The 26,148-nt window shown below is 52.4% G+C and overlaps 1 protein-coding gene across 6 annotated transcripts in view; it reads left to right on the top strand.

Annotated features, from left to right (window-relative positions):
* The window catches only part of RBM10 (RNA binding motif protein 10), a 35,111-nt gene extending 11,223 nt beyond the window's left edge, over positions 1 to 23,888 (top strand). For 2 of the 6 annotated variants that reach the window (XM_060182466.1, XM_007529636.2), the window contains exons 3-24: positions 7,855 to 8,038; positions 9,617 to 9,847; positions 11,572 to 11,641; positions 13,409 to 13,482; positions 14,863 to 14,949; positions 16,978 to 17,038; positions 17,198 to 17,374; positions 17,641 to 17,801; positions 17,977 to 18,074; positions 18,163 to 18,250; positions 19,346 to 19,532; positions 19,633 to 19,775; positions 19,876 to 19,993; positions 20,109 to 20,200; positions 20,288 to 20,452; positions 22,157 to 22,306; positions 22,426 to 22,491; positions 22,564 to 22,752; positions 22,841 to 22,915; positions 23,156 to 23,262; positions 23,338 to 23,467; positions 23,548 to 23,888. In XM_060182466.1, coding sequence (XP_060038449.1) covers positions 7,855 to 8,038; positions 9,617 to 9,847; positions 11,572 to 11,641; positions 13,409 to 13,482; positions 14,863 to 14,949; positions 16,978 to 17,038; positions 17,198 to 17,374; positions 17,641 to 17,801; positions 17,977 to 18,074; positions 18,163 to 18,250; positions 19,346 to 19,532; positions 19,633 to 19,775; positions 19,876 to 19,993; positions 20,109 to 20,200; positions 20,288 to 20,452; positions 22,157 to 22,306; positions 22,426 to 22,491; positions 22,564 to 22,752; positions 22,841 to 22,915; positions 23,156 to 23,262; positions 23,338 to 23,467; positions 23,548 to 23,673 — 2,779 coding nt within the window. In that variant the 3' untranslated portion in view covers positions 23,674 to 23,888. The remainder of the gene's footprint in view (positions 1 to 7,854; positions 8,039 to 9,616; positions 9,848 to 11,571; positions 11,642 to 13,408; positions 13,483 to 14,862; positions 14,950 to 16,977; positions 17,039 to 17,197; positions 17,375 to 17,640; positions 17,802 to 17,976; positions 18,075 to 18,162; positions 18,251 to 19,345; positions 19,533 to 19,632; positions 19,776 to 19,875; positions 19,994 to 20,108; positions 20,201 to 20,287; positions 20,453 to 22,156; positions 22,307 to 22,425; positions 22,492 to 22,563; positions 22,753 to 22,840; positions 22,916 to 23,155; positions 23,263 to 23,337; positions 23,468 to 23,547) is intronic. The other 4 variants (XM_007529638.2, XM_016191083.2, XM_007529640.2 and 1 more) reach the window with 4 other exon arrangements.
* The last annotated feature ends 2,260 nt before the right edge of the window (positions 23,889 to 26,148 follow it).

Raw genomic sequence — 26,148 nt, 5'->3', positions numbered from 1 at the left:
TTCACGAGTGGTAAAGTAGGCCTGCAGGTGTCTCTGTCTTGTTCCTTTTTTTAATTTATTTATTGGATAGAGAGAGCCAGAAATAGAGAGGGAAGGGATTGATAGAGAGGGAGACAGATGTGGGGATAGATAGCATAATGATTATGCAAAGAGAGTCTCATGCCTGAGACTAAAGTTCCAGGTTCAATCCTCCACCCAACCATCAGCCAGAGCTGACCATTGCTCTGGTTAAAAAAGGGGGGGGAGGCTGCAGGCAATGGTGCATTGGCTTAAGCACACATAGTATGAATTGAAAGGAACCCCACAAGGATCCCAGTTGGAGTCCCGGGCTCCACATCTGCAGGGGGTTTGTTTCACAAGTGGTAAAGCAGATCTGCAAGTGTCTGTTTGTCTCTCTCCCTCTCTATCTTCCCCCTCTCCTCTCAATTTCTTTCTGTCCTATCAAAATATATATATTGAAAAACTGGCCAGGAGCAGTGGATTCGTAATGCAGGCACCAAGCCCCAGTGATGATAATCCTGGAGGCAGAGAGAGAGAGAGAATGAGGGAATAACGAGAGGAGAGAGACAGCAAGATACTTGCAACACTGTTTCACCACTGGCAAAGCTTTCCCCCTGCACGTGGGGACCGGGGACCGGGACGCGAGCTCAAACCCAGGTTCCTGTACTTTGTAACACATGCACTCAACCAGGTGCATCATCACCCAGCCCCTGTCTCATGTTCCCTCTCTATCTCCCCCTCCCCTCTCAATTTCTCTCTGTATTATTTATCCACTACTAAATAAATAAAGGAAAATCATATCCGCATGGTCCGGGAGGTGGCGCAGTGGATAAAGCATTGGACACTCAAGCACGAGGTCCTGAGTTCAGTCCCTAGCAGCACATGTCCAGAGTGATCTCTGGTTCTTCCTTCCCATCTCTCTCTCGCTCTTTCCTCACCCTCTTATCTTTCCCATTAATAAATAAATCTTTTTTAAAAATCACATCTGTTTTTTTAAAATTCTTTATTATATTTATAGGATAGAGACAGCCAGAAATAGAAAGAGAAGGGAGAGATAGAGAGGGAGAGAGACAGAGACACCAGCAGCCCTGCTTCACCACTCGCAAAGCTTTCCCCCTGCAGGTGGGGACCAGGGGCTTGAACCCAGAACTGTAACATGCACTTAACCAGGTGCACCACCACTTGGCCCCCACATCTGCTTTTTTCACCACTCACATCCTATGGCATGTAGCTGTCACCTTGGCCTTCAGGTATATTTATACAACTTGTTCTCAAGCACACCAGGATGCATCAGATTAGCCGTAACTAAAAATCACCCTGAACTCTAGTAGGGGCTGCTGGTTTTACTTTCTTTCTTTCTTCCTTCCTTCCTTTCTTTCTTTCTTTTTGCCCTTTTGTTGCCCTTGTTTTATTGTTGTTGATGTTGTCGTTGTTGGATAGGACAGAGAGAAATGGAGAGAGGAGGGGAAGACAGGAAAAGAGAAAGAGAGACACCTGCAGACCTGCTTCACCACCTGTGAAGCGACTCCCCTGCAGGTGGGGAGCCGGGGGCTCAAACTGGGATCCTTAATGCTGATCCTTGCACTTGGCGCCACGTGTGCTTAATCCACTACCGCCCGACCCCCGGTTTTACATTTTTAAAACACTGTTATATCTGATCAAATATGGCATTACTTGAGCTACTTGTGTCTTCAGAGCTTAGTAAACTCCACTTTAAGAGTGCCTGGGTATTCGTTATTGTATTATTTTTTGAGGGGGTTTGTTTGGTGGGGTGAAGTGCTCAGATATTACTATTCAGTCCTGCTTCTTGGAGATACATTTTGAACAGAATGCATCTACTTAAATACTTTTTTATTATCTTTATTTATCTGAAAGAGAGAGCCAAAAATTGAGAGGGAAGGGGGAGATGAAGAGGGAGAGAGGGGAGTCGGGCAGTGGCGCAGTGGGTTAAGCGCACGTGGCGCAAAGCGCAGGGACCGGCGTAAGGATCCCGGTTCGAGCCCCCGGCTCCCCACCTGCAGGGGAGTCGCTTCACGGGCGGTGAGGCAGATCTGCAGGTGTCTATCTTTCTCTCCCCTCTCTCTCTCTGTCTTCCCCTCCTCTCTCCATTTCTCTCTGTCCTGTCCAACAACAAAGCAACGTCAACAATGGCAATAATAACCGCAACGAGGCTGCAACAACTAGGGCAACAAAAAGGGGGAAAAATGGCCTCCAGGAGCGGTGGATTCATGGTGCAGGCACCGAGCCCAGCAATAACCCTGGAGGGGAAAAAAAAGAGAAAAAAAAAGAAGAAGAAGAGGGAGAGAGACACCTGCAGCAGTGCTTCACCACTTGTGAAGCTTTCCCCCTGCAGGTGGGGACCGGGGGCCCAAACTTGGGTCCTTGTGCACAGTAACGTGCAGTCAGCCAGGTGCGCCACCACCTGGCCCCTCAGAGTCTCCTTTAGAAGCATGTCTAGTCAGAGTGCTCCAGCTAAAATACTGTCACTTTCCAAATCTGTTCCCCGTGCTGGCAATCAAGCTCAAGACCTAATGCTTCCAAGTCCAGGAGCTGTACTACTGTGTCAATTCCCTGCCTACTTACTAGGCTTTGTTTCTACACTTTATTTACTTCATTTTAAATACATATATATATTTGGGAGCGGGGCAGTAAGCACAGCGAGTTAAGCGCACATGGCACGAAGCACAAGGACTGGAATAAGGATCCTGGTTCAAGCCCCCAGCTCCCCACCTGTAGGGGAGTCGCTTCACAGGCGGTGAAGCAGGTCTACAGGTGTCTGTCTTTCTCTCCCCCCTCTGTCTTCCCCTCCTCTCTCCATTTCTCTCTGTCCTATCCAACAACGACAACAGTAATAACAAAAAGGGGAAAATAAATGAATAAATAAATAAATATTGTCTTTGATTATTGGATAGAGACAGCCAGAAATCAAGAGGGAAGGGAGTGATAGAGAAGGATAGAGAGAAAGACACCAGCAACACTGCTTCACCACTTAAAGCTTTCCCCCTGCAGGTGGGAAAACCCAGTTCCTTGTATATTGTAATGTGTATATTCAACCAGGTGTGCCACCACCTGGCCCCTATTTAATTCATTTCAGTAAGAAAAAGGATACACAGAGAGAGTGAAATCAGAGCACTGCTCAGTTCTGACTTAGTGGCAATGAGCATAGGTCCCAGGACGTCAGAGCCTCAGGCATGAAAGTCTTTTGCAGAACCTTTACACTGTTTCCCCTGCCCCTTGTTAGTTGTAAAAATTGATTTTAGTGTATCTCTGTCTCATTGAGTGAGTGACCAAGGATCAAATCAGGAACCTAAGTTTGCTGCCCCATACGTTGCTTTTATAAACAAGTGTTTTTCATGAATAGCATTTTTGTGCGTGTGAAAGTATATTGTGTGTTAAATACCAGCAAAAATTAGGAGCCCGAGGATATATAGATTTTTCATTTGGCCCATTATCTCCAGTTTCTACTCCCACCAACAATATAAAAATGTCTCGTTCCCATATATCCTTGCCAGCAGGTCATTTAAAAAAAAGGAACAAGAAAGGGCAGAGAAAAAAATCTCACAAGACAAAGGAGACTAAGTTGACCTGATGAATAAATGAAATATGGGTGTCCTAAAACAGAAAGAGAAGGCATTTGTGGAAAAAATTGGTGAGATTCTAAGAAAGTCTATGTAAACCTAATAAAGTTTTTTTTAAAAAAAAAATTTTTAACAGCTGTTGTTTTGTAAGCGTTGGGGGAGGCTGAGTGAAATGTATGGAAACTCCTATCCTCAAACTTTTCTGTAAATCAAAATTGTTTGTAAATACATTTGAGTTCAAGATTAGGAAGTTTTGTGCCAGGGTCGTTGGTGTGCTTGGTTGAGTACACATGCTACCTACCATGTGCAATGAAGAAATCTAAAAAAAAAGAAAAAAGTGGTCCAGGAGGTGGCGCATTGGATAAAGCATTGGACTCTCAAGTATGAGGTCCTGAGTTCAGTCCTTGGCAGCACATGTACCAGAGTGATGTCTGGTTCTTTCTCTCTCCTATCTTTCTCATGAATAAATAAATTCTTTTTAAAAAAATAAAATAAAGAAAAACAGAAAGAAGGAAAGTTTTGTACTTCAGAGGACAGTATTCAAGAGAGTGAAAGGAAAACTCCCCTAGTGGAAGAATGTATTTCAAATCTTAGATCTGATTAGGTATTAGCACCGAAATAACACCAATCTAACAATAAGAGAAACCCCAGGGGAGTCGGGCGGTGACCAGGCGGAAAGATCCCGGTTCGAGCCCCCTGGATCCCCAGCTGCAGGGGGTCACTTTACAGGTGGTAAAGCAGGTCTGCAGGTATCTATCTTTCTGTCCTATCCGGCAACAACGACATCAATAACAACAACAACAATAATAAGCACAAGAATGATAAAAACAACAAGGGCAACAAAAAAGGGAATAAATAAATAAATATAAAAAACCAACAAGGGCAACAAAAAAGACAAATAAATAAATAAATAAATAAATAATTTTTAAAAAGGAGAGAGAGAGAGAGAGAAACCCCCAAGTCAAGAAAAAAATGAATAGAAGATTCAAGTAGATAATTTTTCAAAGGTGATACACGAATGACCAATAAGCACACAGAAAGGTACAAGATAAGTCAGTGAGAATGTGGAGGAACTGGGACCACTGCATTGCTGGTGGGAGTACAAAATGGCGCACCAGCTGTGAAACAGTTTGGTGGTTCTTTAAAAGAGTAAACGGAATCATCATATGGTCCAGCAATTCTACTCTAGGTACATACCCAAAATAATTGAAAACAGGGACTCAGACAGATACTGGTCTACCAGTGTTCATAGTAACATTATTCATAATATCCAAAACAACCAGTAGGTGGTTTTGGATATTATGAATATCAGGTGCCCAGCAACGTCTGAGTGGATAAACAGAACTGTGTGTGTGTGTGTGTGTGTGTGTGTGTTTGTGTGTGTCATATTTACATACATACTCAGTCTTAAAAGGCAATGAGATTCTGACACAGATGAACTTTGGAAATATCACGCTATGTGAAATAAACCAGACATAGGGGTAGATAATGACTCCACTTACATGAGATACTTAGACAAATTCAGAGACAGAAAGTAGAATAAAAGTCACAGGATGGATAGCTTCTGTTTGGAGTGACGGTAAGGTTCAGGCTAGTGACTGCACAAGATCCTGAGCTGACTTTGTGTTGACAAATGGTACACTTTTAGGAAGTCAGGCGGTAGGTATCACAGCGGATTAAGCACACATAGTGCAAAGCGCAAGGACCGGCACAAAGATCCCAGTTGTAGCCCCCGGCTCCCCACCTGCATGGGGGGGGGTCACTTCACAAGTGGTGAAGCAGGTCTGCAAGTGTCTGTCTTTCTCTCCTCCTCTCTCAGATTTCTCTCTGTCTTACCCAACAACAATGACAGCAGTAACAACAACAATAATAATAACAATGACGATACACAAGGGCAACAAAAAGGGAAAAAAATAGCCTCCAGGAGCAGTGGATTCATAGTGCAGGCACCAAGCCCCAGTGATAACCCTGGAGACACACAAAAAAGTGTATGCCTTTAAATGGGGCCAGGGATAGTGTCAGTGGTAGAGCCTGTGCCTTTTATGGGTAAGACTCTGGATTGGATTCCCAGCACCACATGAGAAAGCAACAAAGACAAAAAGAAGAGTAAACAAAACAAAACATGTTGAACTCCATGGGTAGTAGAGCAATGCTTGATTGTCTCTGTTATCTCTCTCTCTCTCTCTCTCATAAAATAAGAACTGAGCCAGACACTACATACACCAGGATGTAAAAGCCACTCTTGAGGGGCCAGGCAGTAGTGCAGCCGGTTAAGCGCACATGGTGCCAACAAAGCGCAGGGACCGGCGTGAGGATCCCGGTTCGAGCCCCCAGCTCCCCACCTGCAAGGTAGTCACTTCACAAGTGGTGAAGCAGGTTTGCAGGTGTCTTATCTTTCTCTCCCCCTCTGTGTTCCCCTCATCTCTTCATTTCTCTCTTACTTGCCAGCAATAACAGCAAGGGCAACAAAAATGGGAAAAATGGCCTCCAGGAGCAGTGGATTCATAGTGCAGGCACTGAGCCCCAGCAACAACCCTGGAGGCAAAAAAAAAAAAAAAACTCTTGAGAGTTAAACGTGACATTCTTTTAATTTGTTTTTATTATTTGAAATATTTATTTATTGTTGGATATATCCTTTTTAATTTTTGAAGAAATGTTGGTTTCACAGGATTGTTGTCACAGGAGTGTAGTTCCACGTCTCAAGATTAGTTGTCAATGCACCTCACTCTCCACCAAACTGTTTCTACCTTCTGCCATTGGGGGCTAAGCTAGTTTTTGTACACATACCCTCCTTTTTAAATATTTTATTTATTTTTTCCCTTTTGTTACCCTTGTTTTTTATTGTTGTTATTGATGTCATTGTCGTTGGATAGGACAGAGAGAAATGGAGAGAGGAGGGGAAGACAGGGGGAGAGAAAGATAGACACCTGCAGACCTGCTTCACCACTTGTGAAGGGCCCCCCTGCAGGTGGGGAGTGGGGGGGAACTATTATTACTATTATATAAAACAGAAAATGAGAAGGGAGAGGGAGATAGAAAGGAGGAAAGGACACCTACAGACCTGTTTCATCTACTTGTGAAGCATCCCCCCTGCAGGTGGGGAGCCTGGGGCTTGAATCAAAGGATCCTTGCATGGGTCCATTGCACTTCGTACTATGTGTGCTTAACCCGGTGTGCCACCGCCCGGCCCCCCAACCTGTTCACCTTTTTTAATTTTAGTTATTTAATAATGAGAAAGGTAGGAGGAGAAAGTGAAAGCCGAACATTAGTCTGGTACATGTGCTGCCGGGGATTGAAGTCAGGACTTCATGCTTGAGAGTCCAGCACTGTATCCACTGTTTGATCTCCCAGATCAAACACTATTCACTTTGAATTATAATTGAAGAGGGCAGGGGAGATGGCCTCATGGATATGTAGAAAGACTCAAGCCTGAGGCTCCAGAGTCCCAAGTTCAGTCCCCTGTATCATCATAAGTCAGAGCTGAGCAGTTCTCTTATAGACAGATAAAATGACTATAATTGGAGAAATGCCGATGTAATCAATTTTGAGACAGTAATCAATCATTGTGACAGGGAAAGACTGGCAAAGCAACTCTCAGTGCTAGCTAGTCTGTGAAGCAGAGGGACAGGGTGGGACAGTGCCCAGTGACGCGGAGGGAGAGGGGTCAGCAGGCACCTTGTCCCAGTGGACCCTGCAGGCCTTGTAGGACCATGGTGAGCATTGTTAGTGTCTCAGCTTAAGAATAACAGGAAGCCGGGAGTCGAGCAGTAGCGCAGCGGGTTAAGCACACATGGCACAAAGCGCAAGGACCGGCATAAGGATCCCAGTTCAAGCCAACAGCTCCCCACCTGCAGGGGAGTCGCTTCACAGGCGGTGAAGCAGGTCTGCAGTTGTCTGTCTTTCTCTCTCCCTCTCTGTCTTCCCCGCCTCTCTCCATTTCTCTCTGTCCTATCCCTATCTAACGACAACATCAATAACAACAACAATAAAAAGACAACAAGGGCAACAAAAGGGAAAATAAAATAAAAAGTAACAGGAAGCCATTAAGAAGATACAGTTGGGCTTGACTAGCTTTACCCCAGAGAGCATTTGCACTGGGATGCAGAGAGTGAACACTAGGAAGACCTAGGCGGCAGCGCCAGGCATACACGGGGTGGGGGTGCCAGCTCGCCCCTAGAGGTTAGGATTTCAGGATCCCAGGTCAAGGCTGAGGCTGAAGGTCTCAAGGGAGGGAGAATTGTGCGGTGTAACCCTAATCTTCCCCTTCTTCCTCCAGAGGTGGTCGTGGAGACAGGACTGGCCGCTATGGGGCCACTGACCGTTCCCAGGACGATGGTGGGGATAATCGCAGCCGAGACCATGACTACCGGGACATGGACTACCGTTCTTATCCCCGAGAGTACGGCAGCCAGGAGGGCAAACACGACTATGACGATTCATCCGAGGAACAGAGTGCAGAGGTGAGGGCTCGGGAGAGCCAGGCCAGGCCTGGGTGGGCAGGCTCCTTCCTGCAGGGCCATTGTCTGGCTATAGTGCCGTGTGCAGGCAGCTCTCGGCCCCCTCTCCCCCCGCCCCATGCCTTCAGACTGTGCTCGGTGGCTTTGCCTCACCTAGAGGGTCTGTCCCCATTTCCCTCACTGGGGGCGTCCCTCTCAGGTTGGATCTCCTTGACTTCCATATGCTTGGCTCTATACTTCTGAGGACTGCTGGCCACCCCCTCTCTCCCTTCCTCCCTGTTGCTCAGCTGGCATCCATGGTTCACTGCAAGCCCTGTTCTGCCTGCTCCCAGTCAGTTGGGGCACTTGAAGAGCCTCTTCCATGGGACCTGATGTCTGGGCTGGGGGAAGGGGAGCAATTGGGAAACTGAGTAGCACCATGCAGAACAGCTCGGTAGAGGTCAGGGGGAGGGCCAACTCCGTGGTGGTAGAGCACTAGGTAGAAGGAAAAACTCTCTTGGATGTTTCATTTAAGCTTGGGGGAGTTAATCCTAGCCTAAGAGGCAAGGGAGGCATGATGCTCACCATCAGGGAGCTCTAGTTTGAGGAGGACAGTTGGGACTCTGGTCCAAGCAGGCAGGTAGCTCTCTTATCTGAAGCAGGGGGTGGCTACTCCTGTAACCTAGCCAGGGAAGTAGGAGGGACAGGGTGTAGGCCTTTAGCCATGCCTCGCAGTCCAGTACATAGCCCTGTGGTGGGTACCCAGCATCCCTCTTGACAGTGAACTGTGCCTGGATGTTTCCAGAGCAATAGGTGTGGACCTTTGGGAGAAGTGGAAGCAGAGCACTCGAGTTATGTCCTGTTCCCCCCCACCACCACCACCACCACCACTACCACCACTACTTATAGGCAGGAGGGGTATGGCCCCGGGCCTGCCTGCTTTGTCCTGGAAGAAAGGGTTGAGTCCTACCCACGAATCAGCAGCCACACGCTGTTGGGAGGGAGCCTGGTGATGCTGGAAAAATGGCCAAGCAAGGAATTCACAGATCAAGGGATGGCGCTGTGGCCCCGGCACCTTCTTGGGCCGCTATGGCCTGTTCTGGTCAAGATCTCAGACTTCTAATACACACAAGCTGGTTGCAGGGCCCAGGCCCAAGATGGGAATTATAAACAATGTGTGGCACACATACACACACACACACACACACACACACACACACACACACACACAAAAAAATTGTGTGCCTACTTAGCTGAGCTGGCCGGCAAGGGAGGCGTGAAGTTGAGGGGGTACACACAGGGCAATGTTTAGGGTGCCAAGCCCAAGCCATCTTTTCCTAGCAAGTCTACACAGTGTCTGGTTGTCTGCCTCTCCCACACCTATATGGCCACCAGCACCCACTCCCCACCAAGGCAGCCATGGAGACTCTCCAGCTCTAGAAGGGGTGCAGTCCAAGCCTACCCTGCCTGCCTGCCCCACGCCTTTAGCCAAAGCCCGCCCACCCCCGGCTTTCAGAGCCTGCCTGCCTCAGAGAGCCAGCGGCCAGGCCTGGCCCAGGCTGACTGCCTGTCTGGTGTCTCTCATCTCATTCTGTCGGCCAGGATTCCTACGAGGCCTCCCCGGGCTCTGAGACTCAGCGTAGGCGGCGGCGGCGGCACAGGCACAGCCCCACCGGCCCACCAGGCTTCCCCCGAGACGGCGACTATCGGGACCAGGACTATCGGACCGAGCAAGGGGAGGAGGAGGAGGAGGATGAGGAGGAGGAGGAGGAGGAGAAGGCCAGTAACATCGTCATGCTGAGGATGCTGCCACAGGCAGCCACTGAGGATGACGTACGTGCCCCCCATGGCCCCGGGCAGGCGGCAGAGCAGGAGGCCAGGCTGGGTCTTCTTGAGGGCCCTCGACTCCCCCACCCTGACCTTTTCATGTCTTTTTCCCCGCCAGCTTCTGAGCCCCACCTCTGGGCAGCCTCTGGCGGCTCCCGGTCAGGAGAGAAGGAGTGTCCAGTAGGCTGGTTTGGCCAAAGGGGCTGTGGTGGCGGGTGTGGGAGGGAACAGAACATTCTTCCCACACATTCCCCTGCTCATCCAGCCATTCCACATGTGTTGACCAGGGCCAGCTCACTGGGCGCAGCGCCAGGCACTGTTGGGGATAGGGAAGATGCAGGAGCCCCGCCCTCCCAGCCTCCTCCTGTCAGCAGCAGTGAATCTCCTCACAAGCCTGGCCACAGAGCCTTGGCTGCTGCTTCATCTGCCTCCGCTGCTGCTGACAGCCTCCCCGCTTTAGTTCTCTTAGTGACATTCTTTCCCTCCCCCTTCCCTTCCTTTTCTTCTGTTTCCTTCTCATATATACTTCTGAGGGAGACCCCCCTCCCCAGAGGGCCACAACAACCTTCCTTCTTACTATCCCTCCTGCCCCAGTCTCTGCTCAGATCACCTCTGAGGTCTGCCAGCTGAGCCATTTTGTCATAGAAAGCCTCCCCTTTGTGTCTGAGAGAGCTTCTCAAGATCGAGCAGTAGCCAAATGCCGGCGTTTGTTGGGGTGTTATCGCAGGGTGGGCAGCGCACCAGGCCTAATTTGATCCTCACAGCCACCCTTCAGGGAAAATACTCTGTTATCTCCATTTGGTGCGTGAGTGAGCCAGGTCTCCGGCCATAGCAATGACGCAACTTACCCAAGGTCCCATAGTCAGTGAGTGGCAGGGCCCATCTGGGATGTGAACTCCAGATCCCACATTCTCGATGTTTCTTGAGCTCACCCTGTTTGCGGTCCTTGTAAACGTGTGTGTGTGTGTGTGTGTGTGTGTGTGTGTGTGTGTGTGTGTGTGTTCGCGCGCGTGCGTATGTTCTTTCTCAAGTTTAACCTGCAGCACAGGTGCAGTAAGTGTCTTGCCAGAGAATGCAGAGTGTAGATGCCCCACCTCAGTCTTCTGGGTGAGGATCCATAGACTGAGAGGCCCTGTCTCATTTGACCCGGATCCTTAAGTTCCCTCTGCAGTGTTCCTCCGGCTAACTGCCTCCAGGGAGACCTCCAAATTCATGGTCACACTTTTTTGTTCTTGCCCCCCCCCCGTCTCTGTGCCCCTTGTGGTCTCAGGCACATGACTGGTATTGGTCTAGACCCCACACTCTCCCTGCCCCAGGTCTCTTGGTACAAGTGGGGGGGGCGTTTCTTTGCGAGGTGCAGAAATGGCACCCCAGATTCCTTCACTTTGTGGCCGCACCAAGCCTGTTATCAGAATCTCCCCACCCACTGTTCTTGGTCTGCTTGCTTTCTTTTGGTCTTTTGCGCGCTTCCCTCTCCTCCAGCGGTCATCTTCCTGCCCTGCTTCACCCTGCTCTGCGCCTTTTTCTTCCTGTGACTCACTCTCTGCAAGTCTGGGGCCAAAAGCTGAGCCTGGGAATTGGTGTGGGTGTGTTTGGGCCTGTGCCCCACCCTGCTGGGGGCAGGCCCTGAGCTTGGGTTGGGTTTAGATGACCGCCTGTGTGGGGCCAGCCTCAGATACCCAGCAGCCCCCTTGTTCTGAGCCCACCCCAATCTGCATTTCCCCGTACAGATCCGTGGCCAGCTGCAGTCCCATGGCGTCCAAGCCCGGGAGGTCCGGCTGATGCGAAACAAATCCTCAGGTGAGCTTTTGTTCCCGGTGCCCTCCCCATCCACTGGCCAGCCTCAGCCTCCAAGTCTCCCTCCTGCCTCCCCTTTCTCCCCCACCCTCCTCACCCTGCCTCCCTGCCACAGCTGGGATTGGGCAGCTTTGCGGGGGTGTGGGGGGTGCCTTCTCTTGCCCTTATCCTGCTCTCCCCACAGCTGCAGCCAGCAGCCTTGGGGATGTCAGGGAGGGGGCCAGCACTAACCTGAGTGCTCCCCAGGGGCAGGGGCAGGGCCAGGCTCTGGGGACCCTCCTCTTTGCGATACTCCAGTATCTGAGTTGGAAATCCCCACCCCCACCCCAGTATACTCCCTTCCTTCTCATTACCCTACCCCTTGCTCTCCCAGTACATGTCTGGTACCAGCTAGAAAGCCAGTTTGACGTGTCCCAAGGGGGGAGACAGGGCTGGCTCTCCTTAAAGGGTGCATCCCTGCATCCCAGGGGGCAGTCACTGTCCGGCCTCGCTTGTTCCTTCCTCCCCCGGTAGGCGACAGGGAACTGGCCTTAAGTTAGCGAGGGGGTTGGGGGGAGTTGTTTCTGCAGGCCCTCTGGCCTAGGCTCCCCAAGGCAGGCCCAGTGAGGCCTCCTTCTGCCTCCCTGGGTGTCTCTCTCTCTCTCTCTCTCCCTCTCCCTCTCTCTCTCTCTCTCTCTCTCTCTCTCTCTCTCTCTCCATCTCTTAATTCTCCCCACACCTCCACATGCATCCGTCTAGATCTCTGTCTTCCTCTCCCCCAGGTTCTTCTTCCCCTCCCCCTCATTACACCATCTCATCTTCCTGTGCGCCCTAACAGTTATTCCTGTGGAGAATGAACCTTTCCCAAACCCCAGCCTCCCCCATTTCTGCCCGCCCCGTATGTTCATCTCCAAAGGAGGTGTTTTCTTGTGTCCTCAAGCCTTTGACTCTCTTCCCCAACCCTGGCCAGGCCTGGAGTCTCTCTCAGTTCCACGTAGGTCTCGCTCTGCTTCACCTCAGCAAGGCTCCATGCTGCTAGAGATTCTGAATCTCTTGCTCTAGTGTGGCGGCCCAGGTGCAGCCGCCTCTGTGACCTTGGGCACTTGTCCCAGACACCCACTGATCCTTTAAGGTCCTTCTCATCCCAGTGCCCAGTTCTCTTTTTGGAGGCCCCAGACTGTAGGTGGCGTTAATTGCCTCAAACTTGGCCCTGGTGAGCACTGCAGTGAGACTGAGGTGACCAAAGTGTCCCTAACCTTCCCACCCAGAAGCCGCCCAGGTTCCTGCTGGCCCTAGAGCCTTTGGACACCTGTCACTGGGCTCCGCTAGCCTTGTGGCAGGACCTTCCCTCCAGTTACTTATCCTGGCCCATGTTGAGCCAGCAGTCTGCCCGTCTGCCCTCCCTCTCTGGGGACAGACCTCTACTTGTACTCTTTCCTTCCTGATTTCTTTTGTCCCTCTCTGTCACCTCAGACTGGTCGGGCAGGTCTGCCTGACCCACGTCTTTCTTCCCAGCTGGTGTGTGTGCATTTCTCCCTGCGCTCCTGTCCCCACCTCTCTCCAACTGTTTTCCTATCCTTCCCTCTTTCTTGCCCTCCCAGCCATCTTCCTTGCCTCCCACCACCTTGGTCTTTCTCTCTCTGACTGCTTTTCTCTCTCCCTTCTTCATTTTTCCTCTCCCCCTTCCCTCTCTGCCCCTGGTCCTCTCCCCTCGGGTCCCGCCCCCGGGAACGCCGCGTGTCCAAAGCTGTTGACTAACCCACTGCGTCTGTATCTGAATGCTGTCTCCAGGTCAGAGCCGGGGCTTCGCCTTCGTCGAGTTTAGTCACTTGCAGGACGCTACACGATGGATGGAAGCCAATCAGGTTGCTTTGCCGCACTTGAACCCCCCCCCAAACAAATACTACTTTGTAATCGAGCGCTCCCCATCGCCTGATTCTTATGGACACAGTTCCCTGCCCCGTGGCCCTGTGTCCCAACCCCCACCCCACCCCCTCTCTCTCCCCTTCCTGACCCTAACTTTCTCCTCTCCCCATCTCTTGCTACCCACTTGACTTCCCTCCAGAACCCACGCTTACCACTGGCCCCTTCCCTCTGCCAGGTACTAGCCTTGCCCCTCCGCCTCTCCTGACTGAGCTTCCAGATAAAGGGCTGCTAGGGGTGGAGGGTCTTCCTTTCACCCAGACCCCCCCCACCACCACCAGGGGACTGACGTGCTCTGGATTTAGCCAGAATCCAGACTTCAAGCACAACTGGCTACCCAGCCACTAGGGAGCTTAGCCATTGGCACACTTGCTAGCAAGTTCTATTTTGCCAACTCCCTGCATGTGAGGCCCATCTTTTTTGAGTGGCACATGAGAGGTCAGTGCTGCTCCGTTGACCTAAAGCAGCCGTCAACTGCCAGTGACTGACTTGCTTCGGTCACACCAGCCCTCCACTCTCTACAGGGCAGCCTTGCCCTCTCAGCAAGGCAGGTGGCAGTGAGAAGGGACAACCCGGCTTCCCTCAGCCCAGTGTGGGCTCCCAGTCCAGCAGCTTTGGGACCTTCTTCTCCACTTACTTACCCCAAGCCCAGCTTGTTGAGGTGGGGCATTGGTGGAGAGCCATGGGGCAGGGCCAAACCCGAGGCCTCCTCTACTGGCCATAGGCAAGTGCCATGGGCCCAGAGCTGAGCTAGCCGTGGAAGACAGCCTCAAAAGCAGAAACTCCCTTCTTTTGAATATGGCTCTTACCTTTTCCCCCCCTTCTCCGGCACTAGCGCGTGTGCACACTGTACTTTGTTTTCTCTCTCTTTCTCTCTCTCACACACACTCTCTCTCTCTCTCTCTCCTTCCCTCCCCAGTACTCCCCCCCGTATCTCCCCTCCCTCTCCTGTCTCCCTGACCCCCAAAGGTAGCCTGTGTAGTGCTGGCCCTCGTGGCCTGGCAGTGGCAGGGCCAAATGGGGGGGGGCGTTTTTCCCACTGTCCAGCAAGCGTCGGCCAGCCAAGCACTGTGTGCCTGGTGGCATGTGTTCACGTGTGTATGCGTGTGCCCGCCCCAGGCAGCAAAACAGCTGCGCCCGAGGGCTGTGGCACCTGACCTCCCTCCTTCCCTTCCTTCTTCCCTCGTCCGTTCTCCGACCTCCCTCCGCTCCCTGTCCCTCATCCATCCAGCTGAAGGGTTCGCTCACTCTCTTCTCCTGTGCTGAGACGGTGCGTGGGGCACTGCTTCCTGGGCCTCACTGCAGTCTGCTTTTTCCCACAGCACTCCCTCAACATCCTGGGCCAGAAGGTGTCTATGCACTACAGCGACCCCAAGCCCAAGATCAACGAGGACTGGCTGTGTAACAAGGTACAGGGGCGTCGTGCGGCACTAGCCGAGGATAGAGGCAGTACCAGCAGTGGCCACAGCATGTCTCTGTCCTCGGGGCCTCCATCTTATGCAGTGTGGGTGCTCCAGCCCAGCTCAGTAACCCCCCTTAACCCCACCTCAACCCCAACTCCCTCAGAGGGCCCCATCTAACCAAAAGCTCCAGGAAATAAGTAGACTGGTGGCTGCAGTGAGGTAGTGCAGCTATGTGGCATGTGGACCTCACAGCCAGACTGGCTGCTGTGAGGCATCCAGGTCTGCCTTGGCTTTGGTCAAGGTTCGGAACCTCTCTGCCTTCTTCTCCCTGTATCTGAAACGTGAATACTAATAATACTTCTCCCTAAAGGTGGCTAGGAGGAGTTAAATGTGCTGATTGAGAGGGTAGTTCTTTGAGCAATACCCGGGGCCACATCTAGCACCGCATCCGTGTCAGCTGTTACCCTGAAGGCAACCACAGGTGCTTTGAGCACCTGTCAGGTGACCCAGTCTTGAGGCCCCCTCTGACCCAGACATGTCCCACCTGAGACTTCCAGGTACAAGGTTCAGGTTTTTGCAGTCACGTTCCTTAAGAGGAAACTGCGATTCACAGAGGGGACTTGAATTCACCCTTGGACTACCTTGGTCAGGACTACCTGGAGCCTGTGGGCAGTCCTGACCCCCGTCCCTGAGGAGAGCTCTGCTTAGGAAGGGCTGGAGCACCTGTCTGGTGCAAAAGCAGCAGTGGGAAGGGCAAGGGACACAGTGTAACAGTTATGCAAACAGACTGTGATATCTGACGCTCCCAGGTCCCAGGTTCAATCCCCCCACACCACCGTAAGCTCTGGTAAAGGGAAAATAAAAAAGCAAAAAGGGAAGAGAGAGAAGGAGCAAAACAGCATTGTGACTCCTGTTATTTTTAGATACTCCTTTTACTTTTTTTTTTTTTTTAATCAGAGCAGTGCTCGGCTCTGGTTTATAGTGGTGCAGGGGATATGAACCTGAGACTTTGGAGCCTCAGGCATGAGAGAGTGTCTTTGTGTAACTGTTGTGCTATCTACCCCCACCCCAGATACTCCTTATGATCAGATAATCCGCTTGCTTTCTCTCCTTCTCCTCCCACATTGTTGGTCCCCAGGTCCGGTCCACACGGTCCACCCCTCACCTGGGCAGTGACTGTGAACTCTCTCCAGTATACCAACCTTTTTCCTGCCTCCCTACTGGGACAGTCCCCTACGCCACCTCTAGCTGTGTTCATTCTCTACAAAAAGCCCCCTGTCTCTCTGAGCCTAAGCCAAGTATTTCTCCCCTGGTACCTTTTCCTCTCCAGATCTGACACAGGCTTTTCTCTTCTTCCTTTCTGAACCAGCTATGGGGAAACAAACAAACAAAAAACACACAGTCTGCCCTTTCTCCCTCTGCTAGCACCAGCTTCCCAGCCAAACCAAACTGCCAGGTCGCCCAGAACAAATATCCCTGCTGACTGTTACCCAGCTGAGTGAGCCAGTGCCCCCCCCCCCCCCGGTACTTTCTCTTCTCTGAGCCTCTGCCTGTTACTGTCTTCACAGACTGGCCTCCACACTGCTACATCTGCCCTCCACCCCCCCCCCCACTGGGAGGTCACAAGAACAGAGGCCATGTCCTGGGCTTGCAAAGCAGGGCTCGGCATGAGAGCAGTGCTCACAGAGTGGAATGTGGAAAGGGGTGGGGTACATCTTGAGGCCAGAATACCTGAGGGGTACTTCTCATGAGCCTTGAGCCATCTAGTCCTCAAGACAGTGAAGGAGCGGGAGTCTAGTTAGACAGTGGTGCTGTTGGCTTCTAGGGCTAGACATGTGATGGTTTGTGACCAGGGAGTGTGGAGAGTCACTTGCTTAAGAATGACGGCCAGATCCCTCCCCTTTCCCCCCCTTGCCCTGGCATCTCCCTACCTGAGGCACTGGAGTTCTGGGGGCCATTTGGGTCTGAGTTAGAGGTGCACTGGGAAGCCCCTTCACACACACATACCCTGATGGTCTGGCCTGTGCCTCACAGTGTGGAGTCCAGAACTTCAAACGCCGAGAGAAGTGCTTCAAATGTGGCGTGCCTAAGTCTGGTGAGGCTCTCCTACCTCCCCCATCCCTGGGATGTGGGGTTTGCAGGGAGGAGGGTGAGGGGCTGAGGCTCAGGGCAGGAGAACAAACACTCCGAGAGATCGAGAGAGTGTTTTTTTGTCACTGGCCTCTCTTCTGCTGTCCCCCCCCCACACACACAGAGGCAGAGCAGAAACTGCCGCTGGGTGCAAGGCTGGATCAGCAGACGCTGCCACTGGGTGGGCGAGAGCTGAGCCAGGGCCTGCTTCCCCTGCCGCAGCCCTACCAGGCTCAGGGAGTGCTGGCCTCCCAAGCCCTAAACCAAGGCTCAGAGCCAAGCTCAGAGAACGCCAATGACAGTGAGTCATGTGTTCCTTTTCCCTTCCTCTCTGCCCTAGGGTTTGTCTGGGTTGGGTTCTTCCGATGCCAGAGAGAAGGTGTAGCGACCAGGACTTGGTTCCTCCTTGGGGGCGGGGTGGGGGTGGGGTCTCTGTCGGGGGGGGGGGGGGGGGGCGTGGCTTGGGAAAATCTGAGAAGCAGCAGGTGCAGAGCTGAGGCCACAGAGGGTGGGGCTAGAGCAGAACGAAAGCCGGGCTGCCCCCTAACTCTCGGCCCTACCCCGCAGCCATCATCTTGCGCAACCTGAACCCACACAGCACCATGGACTCCATCCTGGGGGCTCTGGCGCCCTACGCGGTGCTGTCCTCCTCCAACGTGCGTGTCATCAAGGACAAGCAGACCCAGCTGAACCGAGGCTTTGCCTTTATCCAACTCTCCACAATCGTGGTGAGGGCGGCACAGGGGGGGGGCCGGGAAACCAGGGTCCCGGCCCCCAGGGTAGGGAGGAGGGAGTCTAAGCCCAGCCCCTCAGTGTGACCCCCCCCAGTCTAGAAACAGGGCAATGGAGCCGGGGACCTCCCCGGGCCTGACCGTTCTGTCCCTCTCTCTCTTCCTCCTCCAGGAGGCAGCCCAGCTGCTGCAGATCCTGCAGGCCCTTCACCCGCCACTCACCATCGACGGCAAGACCATCAATGTTGAATTTGCCAAGGGTTCTAAGAGGTTAGGGCCTCACCCCTATCCCTTCCCGGTGTGCACCTTGGCTTGGGACCTCCCGCCTCATTCCCCTTCTCTTACATCCCTCCCTCAGGGACATGGCCTCTAATGAAGGCAGCCGCATCAACGCTGCCTCAGTGGCCAGCACTGCCATTGCCGCGGCCCAGTGGGCCATCTCTCAGGTACTCTGACTCCTGCTCCCCCCACCCCAGCAACCCGATTCCCCAGGCTGCCTCCATCCCCCTGCACCCTCTCTGCACTCGGGAGGGCTGGCTCAGTACTGTGGCTTTCTGTGAACCCCAAGCTCTTTCATGGGGGCTGCTTCAGCTTTTTGGGAGGCCTGGCTGTGGTCCCCTTCCGTCACTGTCTCCCGACACCACTGTGGCCACTTGGCTCTACTGTTTGGTGGTGGTTTTGTCGGCCTGCCTCATTGCAGCTTGGTTAATGAAAAGGAATTCCTGGACCGGCAGGATAGATCACCTGTACACGACCCAGGTTCTAGCCCAGTCCCCAGGACCCTGGAGGAAGCTTTAATGCTGGGATATCTGTGTGTGTCCATCTCTGTTTCTCTCTCTCTCTCTCTCTCTCTCTCTCTCTCTCTCTGCTTCTACTTTGTCTCTACTTAAAAGGGGGGGTGGGAATTCAGAAGTGATTAAAAGTCTGGAGAAGAGAATGAAGAAGGGAAGAGGAAACTGGTTCCTTTCCCAGCCTGATACCTGGCACACTTGCCATACAGTGTTCACACCCTCAGCCATGGAGGTGTTTGGGTGTGTGTGTGTGTGTGTGTCTTTGTTCTGGTCTCATTCTTGCTGATGATGCCCTGCTCTGCGAGGACGGGCTGGTCTTTGCCCTTCACCTCTCTTGGGGCTGCATGCTTTTTTCTGTCAGACCTACAGGCCTCACCTAAGGGCAGATAACTTTTTTTTTAATATTTATTTATTTTCCCTTTTGTTGCCCTTGATTTTATTGTTATTGTATAGTTATTATTGTTTGTTGTTATTGATGTCATTGTTGGATAGGACAGAGAGAAATGGAGAGAGGAGGGGGAGACAGAGAGGGGGAGAGAAAGATAGACACCTGCAGACCTGCTTCACTTCTTGTGAGGCGACTCCCCTGCAGGTGGGGAACCGGGGACTTGAACCGGGATCCTTACACCGGTCCTTGTGCGCTTAACCCGCTGCACAACCGCCCGACTCCCAAGGGCAGATACTTCTAAGCAGGTCCCACAACCTCTTGCCCTCTCTTCCACTAATGAGCCCCTCCCACCTGCCCCTCAGGCCTCCCAGGGTGGGGAGGGTGCCTGGGCCACCCCCGAGGAGCCAGCAGTCGACTACAGCTACTACCAACAGGATGAGGGCTATGGCAGCAGCCAGGGTACAGAGTCCTCCCTCTATGCCCATGGCTACCTCAAGGGCACCAAGGGCCCTGGCATCACTGGAGCAAAAGGGGACCCCTCCGGAGCAGGTGAGCCACAGCCTCTCTCCATGAGCTTGTGATAGGGGTCAGGGTCTGGGGCCCCAGAATTCACAGGCTTGTCTCCCTCCACATCTCTCCCTCTCTCTAGGTCCTGAGACTGCGCTGGAGCCCGGGGCAGACTCTGTGTCGCTGCAGGCCTTCTCCCGCGCCCAGCCTGGTGGTGGCCCCGGCCTCTACCAGCAGTCTGCAGCTGATGCAAGTGGCAGCCAAGGTGCCACAGCCAACAGCCAGGTGAGGGGGTCTGGGAGAGCCCTGGGGGATGGGCAGGGGCGGGGCACAGGGTCTCCCCTGGCTGACCCTTAGCTGTGTTCCTGTCTGGCCCCATGACCAGTCATACACCATCATATCACCTGCTGTGCTCAAGTCTGAGCTCCAGAGCCCCACCCATCCCAGCTCTGCCTTGCCGCCAGCCACCAGCCCCACTGCCCAGGAGTCCTACAACCAGTACCGTGAGTGGCCACACACAGCCTGGGAGTGCAGCGGGGGGGGGGGGGTTGTTCAGGGGGACACAGGACATTCCTTAACAGAGTGGAAAGTGTATGCCATCCCCATTTCTTCCCTTAGCTGTTCCTGATGTGTCCACCTACCAGTATGACGAGACATCTGGCTACTACTATGATCCCCAAACAGGCCTCTACTATGACCCCAACTCCCAGGTGACAAGGCAGCCCAGGGAGTTCTGCTGGTCTCCAGGTCCCCTTCTGGCTTTTCCCTAACGCTTCCCTGCCTCCTCTCCCCCTCAGTATTACTACAATGCTCAGAGCCAGCAGTACCTGTACTGGGACGGGGAAAGGCGAACTTACGTACCTGCCCTGGAACAGTCATCTGATGGGCACAAGGAGACGGGGGCCCCCTCAAAGGAGGGCAAAGAGAAGAAGGAAAAGCACAAGACTAAGACGGCCCAGCAGGTGAAGGGATAGCGGGTATCCAGCATCGCCAGCTGGTTTCTTGAGGGTCTCACTGTGGCCGCGTTTCTCTTTTCTGTTACCCACCTGCTGCTAAGAAAGACAGGCGGACGGGGGCTGGAGTTACACTAAAGAGTGACCGAGGGAGTCGGGCGGTAGCGCAGTGAGTTAAGTGCACGTGGCGCAAAGCGCAAGGACCGGCATAAGGATCCCGGTTTGAGCCCCCGCTCCCCACCTACAGGGGAGTCACTTCACAATCAGTGAAGCAGGTCTGCAGGTGTCTGTCTGTCTCTCCCCCTCTCTGTCTTCCCCTCCTCTTTCCATTTCTCTCTGTCCTATCCAACAACGACGACATCAACAGTAATAACGACAGCAACAATAAAAACAACAAGGACAACAAGAGGGAAATTATAAATAAATAAATATTAAAAAAGAAAGTGACCGGCTCCTTGGGCTGGCAAACTAGCTCACATGGATAACTCCCTGCTTTGCCATGTGTACAACCCAGGTTTCAGGCTCTGCCCTTGGCCTTGTGATTTTGAGGCCAAACAATTGCCTTGGCACATGACAGGCCTTCCCACTTCCCAAACACCGCTGCCATCTACATGAGCCCCACAGGCTCTCCTGTCTCCCAGGGGGAACTGCAGTGCTGCTGGCAGAAGTGGGCCTGCCTGTGGAAACAGGGCCTGGACCCCTACTTCTGGGTGTCAGCCATGTCTGTGTTTAGATGCGTCTGTATACCACAGGCTTAGCAGGATGTGGGCAGTGGAAGGGAATCTCGGTGTCTGGAAGGAAGAATGTTAACAGTCTTGAGTGTTTCCTTAGCAACCTGGTGAATTCTGAAAACGGTGGTGTATTCTTGTGGAGAACGTAAAATAACATAATACCGCACATAGGAATTGAGATTACAGCTGACTTTGGATAGCGTACGACTTCGCCAAGTGTGTGACCCAGGTTGGATCCCAGATCCCAGCACATTAAAGAAAGCTTCAGTGCTGTGGTTTCTCTGGCTCACTCGTTCTCGCCCTCTCCCTCTCTCTCTCTCTCCCTCTCTCTCTCCCTGCTTTTATCTAAAAAAGAGAGAGAAAATTTGAAAATGAAGGTCATACACAGAGTTGGGCAGGAGGCAGCTCACCCAGTCGAGTGCCCACTTAACATTGTTTTTAATATTTATTTTATTTATCTATTCCCTTTGTTGCCCTTGTTTTATTGTTGTAGTTATTATTGTTGTTGTTATTAATGTCATTATTGGATAGGACAGAGACAAATTGAGAGAGAAGACAGAGAGGGAGAAGAGAAAGATAGATACCTGCAGACCTGCTTCAATGCTTGTGAAGCGCCCCCTCCCCGTAGGTGGGGAGCCGGGGGCTTGAACCGGTATCCTTAGCCAGTCCTTGTGCTTTTGTGTGGGAGCATCTTTTAAGAGTGAAAGAGGGGGCTGGGTGGTGGCACACCCGGTGCCCATGTTACAGTGCGTAAGGACCCAGGTTCAAGCCCCAGGTCCCCACCTGCAGAGAGAAAGCTTTGTAGGTGGTGAAGCAGGCCTGCAGGTATTTCTCTTTCTCTCTCCCTATCTCCCACTACCCTCTATTTCTGGATAGCTCTATCCAGGGGTAGCAGTGAGTGTCGCAGGGGCGGGGGGGAACTCCAGCATCTAGAAGGTTCCTAAGATTGCCACCCGCACACCCCTGCCCCGTCTGCCCCTAGATTGCCAAGGATATGGAACGCTGGGCCCGCAGCCTCAACAAACAAAAAGAAAACTTTAAGAACAGCTTCCAGCCCATCAGCTCCATTAGAGACGACGAACGGCGTGAGTCAGCCACAGCAGACGCCGGCTATGCCATCCTTGAGAAGAAGGTGTGTTGTGGCTGCCCATTGAACAACCTCTCTCTCTCTCTCTCTCTCTCTCTCTCTCTCTCCATCCTTCCATTTCCTCCACTGAGCCTTTGAATTTCTATGCACACACCCCCCCCCAGGGAGCACTGGCTGAGAGGCAACACACCAGCATGGAACTTCCAAAACTAACCAGCGACGATCGCCCGGTGAGTGCCCAGGGCAGAAACGGGTGAGAGACTCAAGACCCTCCAGACCTGACCTTCTGCCCTCACCCACAGAGCCCACCACGGGGCCTGGTGGCAGCCTACAGCGGGGAGAGTGACAGTGAGGAGGAGCAGGAGCGCGGGGGCCCCGAGAGGGAGGAGAAGCTCACTGACTGGCAGAAGTTGGCCTGTCTGCTCTGCCGGCGCCAGTTCCCCAGCAAGGAAGCGCTCATCCGGCATCAGCAGCTCTCCGGCCTCCACAAGGTGACTTGGAGAGGGGGTCTTGGCAGAGGCCTCGGGGCTCGGGCCCCTGACCCAGCCTAGCTGCTTCACTCTCTTGTCCCCTTTGCAGCAAAACCTTGAGATTCACAGGCGAGCCCACCTGTCAGAAAACGAGCTTGAAGCACTTGAGAAAAACGACATGGAGGTGAGGTGTGACCCACACCCAGTCAGTCCCCTTGGAAATTGGTGCTCAATTTCCAGCAGCCATGTCACAGCCGTGTCAAACTCTGTGCCTGTGAGGCCTCTTCCTAGTCCCCATCCCACCCCCACCCCACTCCCCCTTTCATGCTGGCTGCCAAAGGCTGTGAAGTCCTTCCCCGCTGGCAGGCCTAGTAACGAGGTCACACTCACGGTGGGGATCCCCCATTTGCTTCCACACTTTCAGCAAATGAAGTACCGAGACCGCGCTGCAGAACGGAGAGAGAAGTACGGCATCCCTGAGCCACCAGAGCCCAAGAGAAGGAAGTACAGTGGCGTGACCGCAGCCTCCGTGTGAGTGTCTGGGACTCGGGGTGGGGCCTGGAGCTAACCGGCTGCTCACTCACACTGTCCCACTGGCCCTTGCAGGGACTTTGAACAGCCTACTCGAGACGGCCTGGGCAGTGACAACATTGGCAGTCGCATGCTCCAGGCCATGGGCTGGAAAGAGGGCAGTGGCTTGGGCCGTAAAAAACAAGGCATTGTAACACCCATTGAGGTGAGTCTCCTGTGTGCCCGTCCCCGTCTTCTTGTCCCTCCTCAGTCCCCGGCCAGTCTGACAGAACATCTCTTACACAGGCCCAGACCCGGGTGCGGGGCTCTGGCTTGGGTGCCCGAGGCAGCTCCTACGGGGTCACCTCAACCGAATCCTACAAGGAGACACTGCACAAGACAATGGTGACCCGCTTCAATGAGGCCCCGTGAGCAATGACAAGATCTGCTTCTCCATGGGCGGGGGGGGGGGTCCAGCCCAGAGCAGGGGAGGATGATGTATGGGTGGTCTGTGTGGGGCCCTGCGCCTGTCTTCCAGCCCACTCCCCTGCCAGAGAGGCCCTGACCAAGTCAAACTTTGAGTTGGTGACTTTTCTTGGAAAACTGGGCTAGGATCATATTCTTTTTGTAATAAAATCTGAAAAGTCTACAGCCTGCTTGTCTCTTTTTTTCTCGTGCCCCAGCGTATTCTGTGGCCCACACAGAGATGGAGACACAGGGCTTTGTTGGGCCCAGGTAGGTGACATTCACAGTGTTTGGTGCCCAGTGGCCACCAGCTTGATGGGAGGAAGGCAAACCCTAGGATCTGACCTGTGTACCCCCAGACCCACAAAATCCTGGTCACAGCCACTCATCATTACTGATCTAGCTGGGAAATGTAGCACCAGCAAGACATTGCCAGGCTTCATTCCCCCAATGTCAGTCAGAACTGGAAAACAGCCTCCCCAGCTTCTGGACACACTGCCCACAGTTGGAACTATTATGTAGACTTCAGGCTAAAACTCACTTGGCCGCCCCCGGGTCAGTCTGTCCAGGGGTGATGCTTGAGAAGCTTCACGAATAGTGAAGCAGTGCTACGGGTGTTTCCTATCTCCCCCTTCCATCTCAGTTTGTCTCTGTCTAATCGATGAATAAATGAAAATCTTTAAAATTTTATATATTTATTTTGGATAGAGACAAATTGAAAGAGAAGGGGTAGATAGAGAGATGCCGGGAGTCGGGCGGTAGCATAGCGGGTTGAGCGCACGTGGCACAAAGTGCAAGGACCAGCGTAAGGATCCCGGTTCGAGCCCCCGGCTCCCCACCTGCAGGGGGGTCGCTTCACAAGCAGGCCTGCAGGTGTCTATCTTTCCCCCCTTCTGTCTTCCCCTCCTCTCTCCATTTCTCTCTGTCCTATCCAACAACAACGACAGCAACAACAACAATAATAACAACAACAACAAGGGCAACAAAAGGGTAAGAAGTAGCCTCCAGGAGCAGTGGATTCATGGTGCAGGCACTGTTTCCCAGCAGTAACCCTGGAGGCAAATAAATTTTTAAAAAAGAACAAAACAATTACACATATATTTGGGAAAGCTCAGTAAGAAGGAAATAGGAGCTGGATGGTAGTACACCTGGTTGAACTCACATGCGACCATGCACTAGGACCTGGGTTCAAGCCTCCAATCCCACCTGGAGGGGGGAAGCTTCACAAGAAGTGAAGCAGTGTTAAAGTTGTCTCTGTCATCCTCTCTCTATCTCCTCCTTCCCTCACAATTTCTCTGTCTCTACCCACTGAATAAAGTATTAATAAAGAAGGAAAGAGCGTTACGTTAATGAAATAGAAAAAAAATAAAACCAAAACCAGATTATCCTACAACAAAAATTAAGTGGAATGACAGACCACTGGCAATATACAGAAGACACAAATAAATGCACAATTAAAGGAAGCATTTACTAAAACAACCTTTAAAAGATGATTCATGGGGGTCAGGCGGTAGCGCAGTGGTTAAACGCACATGACGCAAAGCTGTCGGACAGGCATTAGGATCCTGGTTCGAGCCCCAGCTCTCCACCTGCTGGGGGGTCCGCCTCACAAGTGGTGAAGCAGGTCTACAGGTGTATTTCTCCTCTCTGTCTTCCCCTCCTCTCTCCATTTTTGTCCTATCCAACAACAATGACATCAATAACAATAATAACCACAACAAGGGCAACAAAGGGGGGAAAATAGCCTCCAGGAGCAGTGGATTTGTGGTGCAGGGGCGACAAAGGGGGGGGAAATAGCCTCCAGGAGCAGTGTATTCATGGTGCAGGCACCAAACCCCAGAAATAACCCTGGAGGGAAGAAAAAAAAAAGTGACTCATTGTTGGTATGCATGAGACCCCTTCTGTTTCATTTGGTTTAAATCCCCCCTGCTTAACACTATTCTATTTACATAACCACTTCATTCTATTTACATAACCGCTGTTAACAAGCACCTCCCTCCAGGGCATTGGTTCAATCCCCACTGTTTCATGATATGTTTTTGCTCCACCCCCCCCTCCTTGTCACACCCTGATCCCTTCTTTATCACACCCTGATTTTTACCAGTCACTTTTCTCTCCACCCTCTCTATGTCACATCCTGTTTCCACCCTACTTGGGAAGTATATATAAAGACAGCATTGTGAGTTTTAGAGTACTGTACTTTGAGTTTAACTTAGCTCGTCTTAGATTGTGCTGCGTCCTGCATGAATAAAGAGATACTGCCTACAGCTCAACCATGAGTCCCTGGTCGTCTGTTACCCGCCCGTGAAGCCAGCCCGGCGAAAACGACATAACCTGTCGAAAACAACAACTCATTTATTCACGAGAGAAAGACAACCAGAGAGCATCACACTGACATGCAAAGCCAGCTAGCTGTCAAGCTCAAAACCTCATTCAAGTTCC

The sequence above is a fragment of the Erinaceus europaeus genome, chromosome X (assembly GCF_950295315.1).
Source record: "Erinaceus europaeus chromosome X, mEriEur2.1, whole genome shotgun sequence".
Classification (NCBI taxonomy): Eukaryota; Metazoa; Chordata; class Mammalia; order Eulipotyphla; family Erinaceidae; genus Erinaceus; species Erinaceus europaeus.
The sequence above is the reverse complement of the archived record's forward strand: the minus strand, read 5'-3'. Positions and strand labels throughout refer to the sequence as shown.